The sequence below is a fragment of the Entelurus aequoreus genome, linkage group LG09 (genome assembly GCF_033978785.1).
Source record: "Entelurus aequoreus isolate RoL-2023_Sb linkage group LG09, RoL_Eaeq_v1.1, whole genome shotgun sequence".
Taxonomy (NCBI): domain Eukaryota; kingdom Metazoa; phylum Chordata; class Actinopteri; order Syngnathiformes; family Syngnathidae; genus Entelurus; species Entelurus aequoreus.
This window is the reverse complement of record NC_084739.1, coordinates 49993150-50009950: the sequence shown is the minus strand read 5'-3', so window position 1 is coordinate 50009950 and position 16801 is coordinate 49993150. Positions and strand designations below refer to the sequence as shown.

General features: G+C 40.6%; 1 protein-coding gene across 4 annotated transcripts in view; it reads left to right on the top strand.

The window, feature by feature from the left end:
* Positions 1–16801, top strand: part of LOC133657492 (cytosolic purine 5'-nucleotidase-like) — a 139534-nt gene that overhangs the window by 85740 nt on the left and 36993 nt on the right. For all 4 annotated transcript variants that reach the window (XM_062058891.1, XM_062058889.1, XM_062058892.1 and 1 more), the window contains 6 exons: positions 3967–4060; positions 4136–4189; positions 8118–8201; positions 8282–8323; positions 8416–8523; positions 16035–16101. In XM_062058891.1, coding sequence (XP_061914875.1) covers positions 3967–4060; positions 4136–4189; positions 8118–8201; positions 8282–8323; positions 8416–8523; positions 16035–16101 — 449 coding nt within the window. The remainder of the gene's footprint in view (positions 1–3966; positions 4061–4135; positions 4190–8117; positions 8202–8281; positions 8324–8415; positions 8524–16034; positions 16102–16801) is intronic.

Below are 16801 nucleotides of genomic sequence, written 5' to 3'. Positions count from 1 at the left end.
CTGTCTCAGGAAAGCTCATCTGCATGCTCACCATCCGCAATGTGGTCTTGACCTGACTGCAGTTTGTCGTCGTAACCGACTTGATTGGGCAAATGCTCATATTCGATGGCGCCTGGCACATTGGAGAGGTGTTCTTTTCACAGATGAATCTCGATTTTCACTATTCAGGGCAGATGGCAGACAGCGTGTGTGCCGTCGTTTGGGAGAGCGGTTTGCTGATGTCAACGTTGTGAATCGAGTGGTCCATGGTGGGGGTGTGATTATGGTACGGGCAAGCGTATGTTATGGACAACGAACACAAGTGCATTTAATTGATGGCCTTTTGAATGCACAGAGATACTGTGACGAGATCCTGGGGCCCATTGTTGTGCCATTCACCCGAGACCATCACCTCATGTTGCAGCCTCACAATGCACAGCCCCATGTTGCAAGGTTCTGTACACAATTCCTGGAAGCTGAAAACATCCCAGTTCTTGCATGGCTAGCACACTTACCGGATATGTCAGCCATTGAGCATGTTTGGAATGCTGTGGATCGGCGTATGGGACAGCGTGTTCCAGTTCTTGCCAATATCCAGCAACTTCGCACAGCCATTGAAGAGGAGTGGACCAACATTCCACAGGCCACAATCAACAACCTGACCAACTCTATGCGAAGGACATGTGTTGCACTGCGTGAGGCAAATGGTGGTCACACCAGATACTGACTGCTTTTCTGAACCCCAGACTCCCAATAAAGCAAAACTGCACATTTCAGAGTAGCCTTTTATTGTGGGCATCCTAAGGCACACCTGTGCAATACTCATGCTGTTTAATCAGCATTTTGATATGCCACACCTGTGAGGTGAGATGGATTATCTTGGCAAAAAAGTGCTCACTAACACAGTTTTAGACAATATGTGAACAATATTTGCGAGGAATAGGTATTTTGTGTATATAGTAAAAGTTTTAGATCTTTGAGTTCAACTCATGAAAAATGGGAGCATAAACTGAAGTGTTGCATTTATATTTTTGTTCAGTACAGTTATGTGTAGCATTTTATTGTTTGTCTTCTCTCCGCTGCCTCCCACATTAACAGTTCATTCCAGTCCTTGTGGCAAATAGTCCTCTGTCCTCACTACACACCACTTTTAAAGGCTCCAGGGCTTTTGGCACATTCGTTCCGATCAGGAGCTCAATTCCTGCATAAATTTGAGGCAAGTGAATATGTTTCAGGTGAGGCCATTTAAAAAATATATCCTTTTATGTAGGATTATTACCTATGTCTACTGGCATGGACTCTTGTGTATAAACATTAGGCAGTTCAATTAATTTATCCCCATGTAACGCAGCTACCTTCAATTCTAAAACTGTTGATGCTCACGACCTTCTGTTGGCCCATCGTGCACAGAAGGATGTGTCCTTTCCTTCCTGTGAGTTGCAATTTATTTTTTAAACTCTGCGCAAAACATTTCTGTGCTTTCTTGTTCCAAAAAGTGTAAGTTGTGACAATTGTATTTCCTTTTTTAGACTTTACTTGGACTAGTACAATTGGCAGCTTGCAATTTTGGTTCTCAGCCCCTGTAAGACCACTTTACACCAGCGTGTGGACATGATCTTCTGCATCCTTCTCAGCCTGCTCTGAATGCTTTTTAGTGGGAAAGGCTGGCTTAATGGCTAATGGTCAATGACTGAACTACTCCACCCAATGTCAGCAAATTTTAATTTGTTCAAGTTTAATATTGTCAGTTCCTGACTGGGGGACATGCCGCTGGGTCCCTACTGTGAACGCTGGCAGGCATGGTCGGGCCAGTGGGTCGTAGTTTGTGGACCCGTGTCTTAGTTGCTCAGACAGCAACATGTTTATATCATTTTAGATTGGGTTATGTCATTTCTTAATGGGGAAATACATTAATGTCTCTTGTTTTCATACATACATACATTGGTTCATCAAAGTGCATTTATCAATCTCGATAATTTTAATTTACAATGGTAATACTAACCGTCGGGAGTTTTACCGCGGTTATCATTACTACTGTTTATCGTTACATCCCTATGGAAAAGGAATGTGAACTTACAGACATATCTTTTTTACACAAATATATTGCTGCACACAGAGATCTGCCACAGTAGAAGTGTAGCAAAAGCCCGATTGTAGCTGAGATAGGCTCCAGCACCCCCCGCGACCCCGAAGGGAATAAGCGGTAGAAAATGGATGGATGGATGTGTTTGGAAACAGAAAAGTAAATCAACAATTCCAAATCCAAATCAATGAGGTAACAATTGAAAGAGTAAATGTCATAATTGTTTTAGGACTCAACATTGATACTAAGCTAAATTGGAAAGTGCATAATATTAAAACAAACAACAACTATCAAAACAAATTGCAATAATATGTCAAATCAGAGCTTTTCTTAATCGCAATGCTCTCCATATGCTATATAATTCTTTCATACTTCCATACCTTACTTACTGTATTGAAATATGGGGTAACACCTATAAAAAATATACATCCACTTTTCTGATTACAAAGGAAATCCATCAGAGTAGTTAACCATGCCAAGTATCGTGCCTCTACAAATCCACGCTTTATTAAATTAAACAAATTAAAATTGCATCAATTTGAACACAGCAGTTGTGATGTATAAGGCACACAACCACATGCTTCCCTACAGTATCCAAGAAATGTTCCAACCCAGGAAATCGTGCTACAACTTCAGAGGAAGGGGCATTTTCCAAATAACCAAAGCCAGGACTAACATAAAAACCATGTGCATAATTGTTAGAGCCTGGATGGCCAATTTAAAGGCTTTAAAACAATTAACTAAAAAAAAACTATGTAGCCTACCTAATATAAAACTACAGAAAATTTGAATAAAAGGTACAAAACAAAATTACATAGTGCATTGCATAGTGTAAGGTGTGAAGGAGCAATTTTCAGTTGTACCATGGACTTGAACTTCTGCTTAAGTACTAAAAATTACCTCTTTGTATTTACGGGTGATATATATATATATATATATATATATATATATATATATATATATATATATATATATATATATATATATATATATATATATATATATATATATATAGTGATCTGTTTAAAACGTGTATTGACTCAATGAAAATCAATGGCTATAAAACTGACACAGAAAACCGACTACCGTATGTAAATTCTGCGTAGGCATAAAAAAGCAACATGCTTTAGCCTACACCTTTTGAGCATTGTGTTGCTTTTTTATTTAAACTTATCTTGTATTTTATTTTTCGATGTTTAATGTCAAGCCAACTGCTCAAATAAACCAACTAAACTAATATTAAAATGTAATCATCCTTAACCTTTAAGCTACATCAATTATGACCGTGGACCTTGATGGCCTTCCTGCACTGACATTTGACAAAAGCTTAACGATACCAAACGGCAAGTGGCTTTGACCCTAAAATGACAAAACTCCAGGCCTGTTTAGAAGTTGCGTCAATGTCCAACAACTCCTGACTCCGACTGCTCGTCCACACGCTCCTCAGAACACGCATTGAAGTAAATGCTTCACAAACTGCACGTGCCAAATTTCTTGCCCTCTTCCTTTTTAATCTTCTATGCCAAATTATTTGATTAAGAAAATGTGGACTTTGCACAATATCCTTGAAATTGCCACAAAAATGCCAGGATTTACACTAGAATTGGAGCCATTTCATAAACGTCATGTTTTGTGCGCAGTGACCTATTCCGTTAACACTATTAAAAAAAAAACCTTTGTAATGTTAAGGACTACATAAAGAAAATTGGATTAAACAAAAAAGATGCAATATGAACATAGCCTATGTCTCAAAAGTCCCCCCTGTACATGGTGCTGGCCTCTGGAGGAAGCAAAACTGCTCTTACTGTGACCTTTAAACACAAAATATTGTTGTCATACATTTTCATATCTCATAAGTATTGTACTTGCACCACATTGTCTAATTATACGTTTTCTTTTCACAGTTGTGAGACGGGCTTTAAAGATGGCGACCTCTTCATGTCTTATAAAAGCATGTTCCAGGATGTTCGAGACGCTGTGGATTGGGTTCATCTCAAAGTAGATTAGCAATCTTGTCCAAAGCACTTCATTGTTATCTTGGCAAATGGCTTACTTTCACCTTTGTTTTCAAAGGGGACCTTAAAAGAAAAGACTGTCGAAAACCTGGAGAAGTATGTAGTAAAAGAGGTAAGTACAAAAAAGAGCAGCCATTTTTTCAGCAAACAATGTGAATTGATCAAAAGTTAACACAACATATTCATATTCATATTGTATAGTAAATAAATAACTAATTAAAAAAGTACACAACAACTTTAATGTTGCTATTTATCCATCATTCCATTAAAATACCTCATTTAAAAACAACACTACATGGTGAATGTGACAATACTAGTTAACTTCCATTCAACTAAATAATTGATTTAAAAATAACCCAAGTTTATTGTCCTTCTACTAGTAGAACTCATTTAAAAAGAAAAGTTTAATAGGATAGGATATACCAGGGGTGCTCATTACGTCGATCGCGATCTACCGGTCGATCGCGGAGGGTGTGTCAGTCGTTCGCCAGCAAGGCATTAAAAAAATAGTCCTAAAAATGAGCGATCATAAATCTTCACTATGACGTCACTTTCGTCACTTGATTGACATTCACGGCACCCGAGGGTCTTCTGAGATGACGCTGGCTGCTGCCAGCTCATTATTAAGAAAAAAATTACAGACAGGAAGGCGAGAAACACTTTTTATTTCAACAGACTCTGGCGCCGTACCTGTCGTCAAAACTCTAAAGACCGACTGCACAGTTCCTGCCTTCACAATTAAAGCTCTGCTTCATCCTGCCTGCGCTAAGAGTCTCAGAAAGCTGGCGTGCACAAGCTAGCAAGCTACGGAATTTGCCGCCAATGTATTTCTTGTAAAGTGTATACAAAGGAGTATGGAAGCTGGACAAATAAGATGACAAAAACCAACCACTTTCATGTGGTATAGGACAGAAAGGAGGACTTTTTTTCTCCTCCATTTGAAAATGCGGACGTTATCAGCACCACTGTCTGATTCCAATCAATGCAAGTCATCAGAATCAGGTAATACACCAACTTATATTCTTGTCTTCATGAAAGAAAGGAATCTATATGTGTTAAACATGCATGTATTATCATTAAACACTTTTAACTTGTTAACAATATTAACTATATGTGTTAAACATGCTTGTATTATCTTTAAATACCTTTAACTTGTTAACAATATTAACTATATGTGTTAAACATGCTTGTATTATCATTAAACACCTTTAACTTGTTAACAATGTTAAGTATATGTGTTAAACATGCTTGCATTATCTTTAAACACCTTTAACATGCTAATAATATTAACTATATGTATTAAACATTCTTGTATTATCATTAAACACCTTTAATTTATTAACAATATTAACTATATGTGTTAAACATGCTTGCATTATCATTAAACACCTTTAACTTGTTAACAAAACATATATTTCATAAATAAGTAAATATAAATTATATATATGAATGAGGTAGATCCCCACGACTTGATCAATTGAAAAGTAGCTCGCCTGCAGAAAAAGTGTGAGCACCCCTGGGATTAGGGATGATACTCGAAACCGGTTTTCCCGGTTGTTTGATAAGAAAAGAACCGAGTCCTCGGACTCGAATCCCTTTTTGAGAACCGGTACCCGTTATCGAGACCACTATAGTAAAGGAAAAGAGTTGATTCTTTATTCGAATCCCGTCCCGACCAGAAATGCTCCGTGGGACATCACAATAAATGACGTCACGTAGCTCAGTCATTAGGCGCAGATAGCGAAAGCAGGAAAATAATGGACGGGAAAAAGCGCTCCAAGGTGTAATAAAGTTCAAAACAAAAGCTATAATCCATCGAATAACTTTACTGAGAGATTTTAGCAGGGCAAAACACATGACGAACACTTTTACGACCAACCGGAAACATAGCAACGCACCTCCTTTACGGCAGCTGTCGCAACGTTCTTAAAACAACCGCAGCACATACATATATATACAACATATCTCCCTTTTTTAACTATTGTTTTTCTTTCCTTGTAAACAAAACAAAATCACACTGTAGATGTATTGTCTGTCTAATTATAAATAATGCAGACGAGGCGTGTTGGCTGAGTTCTTGACGTTTACTTTCACAGCGTGGCAACATGCAACACTTTTCGGGGCTACCGCGCATGCTCGTAACTCCCGTTGCATGCTGGGTAGTGTAGTTGTTATATTCTCTAGCTCATAAAATTTTTCCCCCATAAAGAAATTATGTTAAGTCAATAAAGTGTATTTCTTTTTTTAGCTTTAACTTTTCATTTATTAGCATTGTAACCACATTTGCAAAGAACTTTTCTCTTCATAGAATGTTCTTTCAATAAAGAAATAAAGTGCAAAAATGTCAAAGCATCATAACAAACAGTAATGTCAAATAGCAGCAGAAGTGCACTTTTTGGAGAGCTGTATTATTTTCAGTTTTGTGCCCAAGGGACTGATTTTATTTAACACTATATTATTATTTATACACCTATAGTGATCACAGAGACAGGTTGTTTTTGTGTTACTGTATATATTTGTTTCTCTGAAAAATCCCACTTAATATACTTTGGGTAACAACAGTCAATATTTATTTATTTTATTTTATTTTTTTAGGTGGGTAACAGTCAATATTTATTTATTTATTAGATTTAATTTTTTTATTATATAATAAAAGTGAGCTTTTGTTAAACCAAATATTGTGTGTTTTTTTCCATATACAACAACCTATCTGGACTCGATAAGAGAATCGATAAGGAATCGGTTCGATAAGAGGATTCGATAATAGGCTCGAACTCGATAATTCCTTATCAAACATCATCCCTACCTGGGATATACCTTTTATTTATCCCACAATGGGGAAATAAACATTTAACTAAATAACTTATTTAAAAACAACACAACAAGTTTAATGTATTACTACTAGTTAACCAACATTCAACTAAATAACTAATCTATAAAAAACACAAGTTGAATGTGTCACTACCAGTTTACTAACATCGAACTTAAAAACTAATTTAACCGTCACTAGTATTTAACCAAAAATCAACTAAGTAACTCTTTTAAAAACAACACAAGTTGAATGTTAACTAATTTAAACAGTACACAAGTTTAATGTTACACTACTAGTTAAATGGTAAATGGGTTATACTTGTATATTGCTTTTCTACCTTCAAGGTACTCAAAGCGCTTTGACACTATTTCCACATTCACCCATTCACACACACATTCACACACTGATGGCAGGATCTGCCATGCAAGGCGCTAACCATGACGCATCAGGAGCAAGGGTGAAGTGTCTTGCTCAAGGACACAACGGACGTGACTAGGTTGGTAGAAGCTGGGGATTGAACCAGGAACCCTAAGTTTGCTGGCACGGCCACTCTCCCAACGGCGCCACGCCGTCCCCATCATTTAACCATCATTCCATTTGAATAAAATTTAAAAAAAGAACACTACACAGTGAATGTGACACCAATAGTTAACCAACATTAAACTAAATAACTCATTTAAAAAGAAAACATTGAATGTGTCACGACTAGTTAACCAACATTCAACCTAACAACTCATATGAGTGTCACTAGTATTAAACCAACATTCAAGAAAATAATTTCAAAAGAACACAACATGTTTAATGTTTTACTACTAATTAACTAACATTAAACCAACACTCCTTACCATAACAAGAGAGCAAACATGCAGAACAATGTCCACCCTGGATGCGTGACCAATCGCAACAGAGCAGGTTTGGTTGGGGCTGTGGAATCTGAGCTTTTTGGTCAAGACGAGAAGAATGCAGATTTACCCAGTACATCATTTGATGTATACTATGGAGTAGTTTATTCAAACACTTTACCATACTAGGTGCCAATATCATGAAAACATTGAAATTATTATTTCCTGTAGTATCTTAAGTAGATACTAAAGTCAATTTCTGGCAAGAAATGTTTAAATTTTCCTTGAAGTTGTCGTTACTTCTACTGAAGTGTGGCTTTTGACTACTTTTTACATTTTCTGAAATATTTTCACCTAATTTGTTTGATGTGTTTTTCCTTACTCAGCCAAAACTTGCTCTCCTCCTCAGTCGCATGAGTGAAGTATCCAAAATATTCCTGGCAACCAACAGTGATTATGAATACACTCAGGTGACATGCTATGAAGTACAATAAGATAACACGGCATACTAATCTAGTACTGTCAAATAATTAGCTCTGCTTTCTTTTAGAAAATTATGACCTACTTGTTTGATTTCCCTCATGGTCCAAAGGTAAATGGTTGTGCTTTAACTTTGATATTAGAACTGTATGCTTGTCAATGATGTATATATATGTGTACTTTGTGCGTTTGCATGTACTGCAGCCGGGTACAGCCCACAGGCCCTGGCAGTCATACTTTGACTTGATCCTGGTTGATGCCCACAAGCCTGTGTTCTTTGGAGAGGGAACAGTCCTGCGTCAGGTTGACACTGTGAGTGTATCAATATAATCAATCATTTGAAAATGTATATATCAATTATTCTTTCTACATATCCTTTATGAGTCAATGACATTGTATTGTAGATTAAATATTTGTTTCACTGCACTTCAATCAATCAATCAATCAAATTCGATTTATATTGGCCGTAATTACGAGTGTCTCAATTGGCTTCACAAACTCGATCTAAATCCACAAGCGGGCAAGGAACAATTTTTAAAAACCCAGATGAGGAAAAAGAAGAAACCTTGAGAAAGGACCGCAGATGTTAGGACTCCCTTCGAGGGTGACTACTTCAATAAGTATAATACGGCGTGGCAAAGTTGGTAGAGTGGCCGTGCCAGCAATCGGAGGGTTGCTGGTTACTGGGGTTCAATCCCCACCTTCTACCATCCTAGTCACGTCCGTTGTGTCCTTGGGCAAGACACTTCACCCTTGCATGGCAGCTCCCTCCATCAGTGTGTGAATGTGTGTGTGAATGGGTGAATGTGGAAATACTGTCAAAGCGCTTTGAGTACCTTGAAGGTAGAAAAGCGCTATACAAGTATAACCCATTTATCATTTAATTTATCATATAATACAGGCTACAGTGTAATTGTTTACAGTGTAGTTCTGTCTTTACTGTCATTGTACCCAATAACAATCACAATATGTATCTACTCCTCCTCCTCCCTATTATGACTTATTTATTTTAGATTTTGATTTACATTTCGACAGTCACATCAAATCAGTAACAAAATCGGTCTACTATCACCTCAAAAATGTAACAAGACTTAGAGGGCTCATGTCAGCTCAAGACTTAGAAAAACTTGTACATGCCTTTATTACCAGTAGGCTAGACTATTGTAATGGTCTCCTTGCAGGTCTTCCCAAAAAAACTGTCAGGCAGCTACAGCTTGTTCAGAACGCTGCTGGTAGAGTTCTAACAAAGACCAAAAAATGTGAGCACATTACACCAATTCTTAAATCCTGTACATCAGAGAATTGATTTCAAAATCCTCCTGCTCACATATATATCACTACATGGTCTAGGGCCGAAGTATATCACTGATATGCTCCCACTATATAAGCCCTCTAGATCAGTGGTTCTCAACCTTTTTTCAGTGATGTACCCCCTGTGAATTTTTTTTTAATTCAAGTACCCCCTAATCAGAGCAAAGCATTTTTGGTTGAAAAAAAGAGATAAAGAAGTAAAATACAGCACTATGTCATCAGTTTCTGATTTAGTAAATTGTATAACAGTGCAAAGTATTGCTCATTTGTAGTGGTCTTTCTTGAACTATTTGGAAAAAAATATATACAAATAACTAAAAACTTGTTGAAAAATAAACAAGTGATTCAATTATAAATAAAGATTTCTACACATAGAAGTAATCATCAACTTAAAGTGCCCTCTTTGGGGATTGTAATAGAGATCCATCTGGATTCATGAACTTAATTCTAAACATTTCTTCACAAAAAAAGAAATCTTTAACGTCAATATTTATGGAACATGTCCACAAAAAATCTAGCTGTCAACACTGAATATTGCATTGTTGCATTGTAATGAATGGAATATCCTACTTGATTTGATGTTCAGTTTATGAACTTACATTCATATTTTGTTGAAGTATTATTCAATAAATATATTTATAAAGGATTTTTGAATTGTTGCTATTTTTTGAATATTTTTTAAAAATCTCACGTACCCCTTGGCATACCTTCAAGTACCCCCAGGGGTACACGTACCCCCATTTGAGAACCACTGCTCTAGATCACTAAGATCTTCTGAGACCAATCTGTTAGCGGTTCCCAGAGTAAACTCAAATCAAGGGAGAGCATCACTCAGTCACTATGCAACAAATAGCTGGAATAAACTTCCTGAAGATGTCAGACTTTCCCCAACTCTGACTACTTTTAAAACTAGACTGAAAACTTTTATGTTCACCTTAGCTTTCAGCTAAATCTTTTAATCTTTTAACTTTTAACGTCTGCACTGTTTTTATTTTTATTGTCTGCATTTTAATTTTGCTTTTATTTTCTTTCATTTCACTTATTTGTCTGTGAAGCACTTTGAGTCTGCCTTGTGTATGAAAAGTGCTATGCAAATAAAGTTGCCTTGCCTTGCCTTATTCTGGTTTGTATGTACTCCAAACTTTCAAACGAGGCAAACATTACACCACGGCGTGGCTCGGTTGGTACATAGGCCATGCCAGCAACTCGAGGGTTCCTGGTTTGATCCCCAGCTTCTGCCATCCGGGTCACGTCCGTTTTGTCCTTGAGCAAGACACTTCACCCTTGCTCCCGATGGGTCGTGGTTAGGGCCTTGCATGACAGCTACCGCCATCAGTGTGTGAATGTGTGTGTGAGTGTGGAAATAGTGTCAGAGCGCTTTGAGTATCTTGAAGGTAGAAAAGCGCTATACAAGTATATGTCATGTCTGTGTTAATCATGTTTTTGTTTTACTTGGGTTTTGGGCTCTTTTTTTAGTTCCTGGTTGCACTTCCTTGTTTGGTTTGGTTTCCATGGTCACCCATTAGTTTTCACCTGTCTTGTCACGCACCTGTTTCACATCCTCATGTCACGCACCTGTCTCACGTTTTCACTAATCATGTCACCAGTATTTAAGGCCATTGTTGCCAGGCAGTCGGCCTGGCGACATCACTCTGTTCACCTCTGCGCACTTCATGCCTTATCAAGTAAGTTTTTTCTATTCATGCCACAGTTAGCGACTTTTGTTCATGTCCTTAATTTTTTGCCCACGTGCAAGTTTTTGTTTTATAGTCAAGTTTGTACCTCCGCCTTGTGCGCGCCTTTAGTTTGTTCCTTTTGTTATAGTAAAAAATAAATATGTCCTTACCTTCAAGCCATGTCCGCTCCAACTATTATTGCATCTCGGAAAAACGAACCCGCCATAGTCCACATCTTGACAGAATGTCGCCAGCACAAGAACGTTTTTCCGCAAAAAAGTTGGATGAGGGAGCGTGGGAAATCCTGTGCGCTATGGAAGCGGAAACACTGCGCTTTTCCCCCAGGGAGCGCAGTGGGATGATGTGGGGGCCCGTAGGCAAGCTGGTGCCGATCGGCACATCACTCCCGCCCCGGAAACGTCGCCAAGGAAAGACTTCCGCGAGTGGACAGGATGCACCACTCCTGCGGGCTCCTCTCCCTCCGGGCGGAAATAGAAGACAGCCAGCCTGGCAGCTCAAGGAGCACGCCACAGACCTGGAGATTTTTTTTCCAAATTCTTTATCCTGTCAATCCAAGCCACCCAAATTCCATGCCCCGCCCCCCAGGACTCAAGCCACGCCCAAGTCACAAAAATGTTTTTCACCCACAAAAGCCCATGTGGGGGGGAAAGAAAGACTTTTTGGACAGTTTGGAGGGGAGGATTCTGCCCCCCTCCTGACCACCCTCCACTCACCCAAAAAAACGATTCCAGACCGCAGGGCGCGCGTCTGGTATCCGCTCCTTGAGGGGGGGGCTAGGGCTGGGAATTGTTCAAGTGGGGTGGCTCAGCATCGTCACGTCAAGCCACAGCCTCCAGCACGACCACCACCACCAGTCTTTCATCACGCCAAGCCACAGCCACCAGCTCGGCCACCACCACCTGTCTTTCGACCTGCCAAGCCACAGCCACCAGCACGGCCGCCACCACCAGTCTTTCGACCTGCCAAGCCACAGCCTCCAGCTAGGCCACCTCCACCAGCTCCACGCCAAGTTCCACCACGCCAAGCGCCACCAGTCGCAGCTCCACGCCAAGCGCCACCAGTCGCAGCTCCATGCCAAGCGCCACCAGTCGCAGCTCCATGCCAAGCGCCACCAGTCGCAGCTCCACGCCAAGCGCCACCAGTCGCAGCTCCACGCCATGCGCCACCAGTCGCAACTCCACGCCAAGCGCCACCCGTGGTAGCTCCACGCCAAGTTCCGCTACCTGCTCCACGCCGCCAAGTGCCGCCAGTCGCAGCTTCACGACGCCAAGTGCCGCCAGTCGCAGCTTCACGACGCCAAGTGCCGCCAGTCGCAGCTCCACGACGCCAAGTGCCGCCAGTCGCAGCTCCACGACGCCCAGTGCCGCCAGTCGCAGCTCCACGACGCCAAGTGCCGCCAGTCGCAGCTCCACGACGCCAAGTGCCGCCAGTCGCAGCTCCACGACGCCCAGTGCCGCCAGTCGCAGCTCCACGACGCCCAGTGCCGCCAGTCGCAGCTCCACGACGCCCAGTGCCGCCAGTCGCAGCTCCACGGCGCCCAGTGCCGCCAGTCGCAGCTCCACGCCAAGACCAAGACACACCATGCCAAGACCAAGTCCAAGACCCCCCATGCCAAGACACACCATGCCAAGACCAAGTCCAAGACCCCCCATGCCAAGACCAAGACCAAGACCCCCCATACCAAGACCCCCCATGCCAAGACCAAGTCCAAGACCAACCATGCCAAGACCAAGACCAAATCCAAGACCAACCATGCCAAGTCCAAGACCAACCATGCCGAGTCCAAGTCCAAGACCAACCATGCCAAGACCAAGTCCAAGACCAACCCCAAGACCAACCATGCCAAGACCAACCATGGCCACGACAAGCTTCGCCACGCCAAGCTTCGCCGCCTGCTTCATCTGCTGCTTCTACGCCTGCCATGACGACGACGCCGCATCTGTCTTCTCGTCGGCCACGGATATGGCCGCTGCCTGGTCGTCTGCCACGCCAAGTGCACCCAGGTCATCGTCTGCCACGGATGTGGCCCTTCCCGGGTCGCCCACCTCGCCTGTGGCGGCGGCGTTCCACTCGCCGCCGCCACATGACTATGCCTCGGTGGATTCGGGGCCACTTGGCCTGGCGACCCACCGCCATGTCCCCCTCCCGCCCTCCCATGACTCTTGTTCATTTTTTTGTGTTGGGACATCTGGGATCTGTCCGTAAGGGGGGGGCTCTGTCATGTCTGTGTTAATCATGTTTTTGTTTTGCTTGGGTTTTGGGCTCTTTTTTTAGTTCCTGGTTGCACTTCCTTGTTTGGTTTGGTTTCCATGGTCACCCATTAGTTTTCACCTGTCTTGTCACGCACCTGTTTCACATCCTCATGTCACGCACCTGTCTCACGTTTTCACTAATCATGTCACCAGTATTTAAGGCCATTGTTGCCAGGCAGTCGGCCTGGCGACATCACTCTGTTCACCTCTGCGCACTTCATGCCTTATCAAGTAAGTTTTTTCTATTCATGCCACAGTTAGCGACTTTTGTTCATGTCCTTAGTTTTTTGCCCACGTGCAAGTTTTTGTTTCATAGTCAAGTTTGTACCTCCGCCTTGTGCGCACCTTTAGTTTGTTCCTTTTGTTATAGTAAAAAATAAATATGTCCTTACCTTCAAGCCATGTCCGCTCCAACTATTATTGCATCTCGGAAAAACGAACCCGCCATAGTCCACATCTTGACAGTATAACCCATTACCATCGATTTTTGTTTAGCAGTGTAATGTCTCAGCTAAGTCTGGACCACAGATGCAGTGGCAGAACAGCAGGTAAAGCAAAAATATATTTATTTGACTAAATCTCAAAGAAAAACATTCCGCTGGAGACAACTGGGCAAATACAAATATCCAAAAGTAACACAGGTGAAAACTGGAAACAGTGGCGTGTTGGCAGGTTTCACAGGCAGACGTGACAAAGTGAAAGAGCCAGCAACAAGTTGCTCGTTCCCCTCAGCCTAAATAGCAACAAAACAAACATGAATCAGGTGTGCCCAATTGTCTCGGCTTCAGCTGCAACCAAGTCTGTAATCAACAGAAGAGAGAGAGAGTGAAACACCTCCAAGAGGAAAAGGCAGATGTAAAAATGCAAACAGGGGAAATGTAAAACATGACAAGTCGTCCCTTCCCTTCTGCTATGTAGCCAAGATGGCGACTTTTGAGGGTGGTAGGTGTCCATCACTGCACACGCCCCCATTTTGTGCGCGTTTTGTACAACATCCAGGTACTGACAGTGTACTACATTTTACAGTACTTCTTAGTGTAAACACTCTTATGCAATTAAAAGACTTAGGGCCTGATCTACTAAAGGTTTGCTTGTATTAAAACTTGTGAATACCTGATAGCACACACAAAGCTGATCTATTAAGCTTGTACGCAGAGGATTGTGTCTCTTAAAATAAGGAGCGCAATCCATTTAGCGTGTCTGTCTTCATGAATATGCAGAATATATGCTGATCATCAGGGGCCGTACTTATCAAGCTTCTCAGAATTACTCCTAAGAAGTCTGCTAAGAGTTGACTTAAGAGTAAATAAATTATTCGCTGAAAGCTGCACTTAAAAGTTAGTTATCAAGCGTCTTACTCACACTTTCAGCGAAGTGTAGGACTGAATCTTAAGTGTCACACTCAGAGCTGAATTACGACATTACTATGTGCCGTAAATGGAATTTTAGGTGACGTCATTTCTGTGTCCATAGAAATGACCAATCACGGAAGGGAATCCGTTGTCTAAGAATAAAGCAATATCTTGGAAATATTTAAGTGGACAATGAGAGTGTATATTTTGACAATAAACTACAAAATAATACAAAACAAACTAGTCCCCGCCGGCACTCACGCTACCGCTCCCTCTCTTCTGTCGCCCACACACTCACTGACGTCACTCACCTCACGGCCACACACATACGCTACTGTCATAACATTTTCTTTCCAATTCATTAATTAGGCAACTAATTTGAAACTGGTGTGGGTGGCTCTATATATACTAGCCCACTGCAGCCACATGCAGAAATCAACATGGAATCGAAAAGTATTAAATCTGTGACAAAAATAATACCCGCTCTGTCTAAACGATACCGTTTAAACAGCTGCTCGTCATCAAACAAATCCAGAACATCGTTCCGCTCCCTGAATGTTTGCGCACGTCTCTCTCGCCTCAGTGCCATCCCCTGCTGGCAACTCCTAACCACTTAAGACACCTCTGAAGGTCTCTTAAATATCGTGGAGAGTAGGAGTGATTCTTAGACTTAAGAACGTTGATAAAAAGCTTTTATTCTTAAGTTTGAGAGTAGGACTAAATTTCGCAAATTCTCAGGACTTAAGTGTAAAATGGCACTCTAAGAAGCTTGATAAGTACGGCCCCAGAACGCCCACAATACTCTGAGTAGAAAATGCAAATGTAATCATTTAGCACACGCAGTTTGATCTGCCAAGACTAAAACTTCGCCAGAGCTGTTTTGTGTCTACATTGTGTCTACAAAGGACTTGCATACTGGCAGATGTGTGGAAATTGAGGAGTTGCAGTTGCAGAAGTGCTTCTAAAATGGCCAGAAAAAGTGGTACATAATGGTCTGCTGCATGTTTCAAAACATAGCAAAACACAAAAAAACAACAACACGTTAACATGGATATGCATGATGAAAGCCGCAAAGTACACACAATATCCTTATTTAAATAGGGCGGTTTGCACTAGTTAACAATTTGTTTATGCAGTTTTAGTAGATCAGGCCCTAAGTGTAAGTATTTTAGTGTACCAAGTCTGACACAGTCAATGTTTGTGTATTTCAGAAAACTGGTCGACTGAAGATTGGCACATACACTGGTCCTCTCCAGCATGGAATTGTTTACTCCGGAGGTAATTGCATGACCTCTTTTCAGACAAAAAATAAATATTATCATTATTAGTTTCTGTTGATATCTCTCTTTTTAGTTGGTTGAACTACAACAAGTAAGTTGTTGTGAAAATTGCAGACACTTATCAGTGACGTGCAGTGACCTTTACACCATGTGAGGCATAGATGCCTTTAGTTGTCTTTTTTTTTTTTAACTTAAATTCATATGCTTTAATCATTCTTAATACAAGTTGCACAATAAAATGAGAAAAAGAGGACAGTAATTCACTTTAATAAAATTGATAATGGTATTATGGTATGATAAATGGGACCAAAATGTATTTGATAAAGTAATTAAATACTTTTTGTTCCAATTTGCTTTAATAAAATAGATAAAACATTTCCGTTTCTTACCTTTCTGTATCCGAAGCAACACTATCTATCCTATCTATCCTCCATATAAACATACTTTGTATGATCACATTCATTTTGTCCTAAAGTCTAGTTTAGAGAAGTATTTGATCTTGGATATATTCAATCACATTCATTCATTTCATTACATTCAAAGCAGTAAAACAACATATTTGCTTCTGACAAAAAAAATTCTACAGTGTAAAAGCTAGAAATTTGTGGTGTAAAAATGTATCTGCAAATGTATTTTTATAAATTATTTTAGCGACATTGTGTAAACAGACCAGCAATAAGATACAAAAACACAAGTAA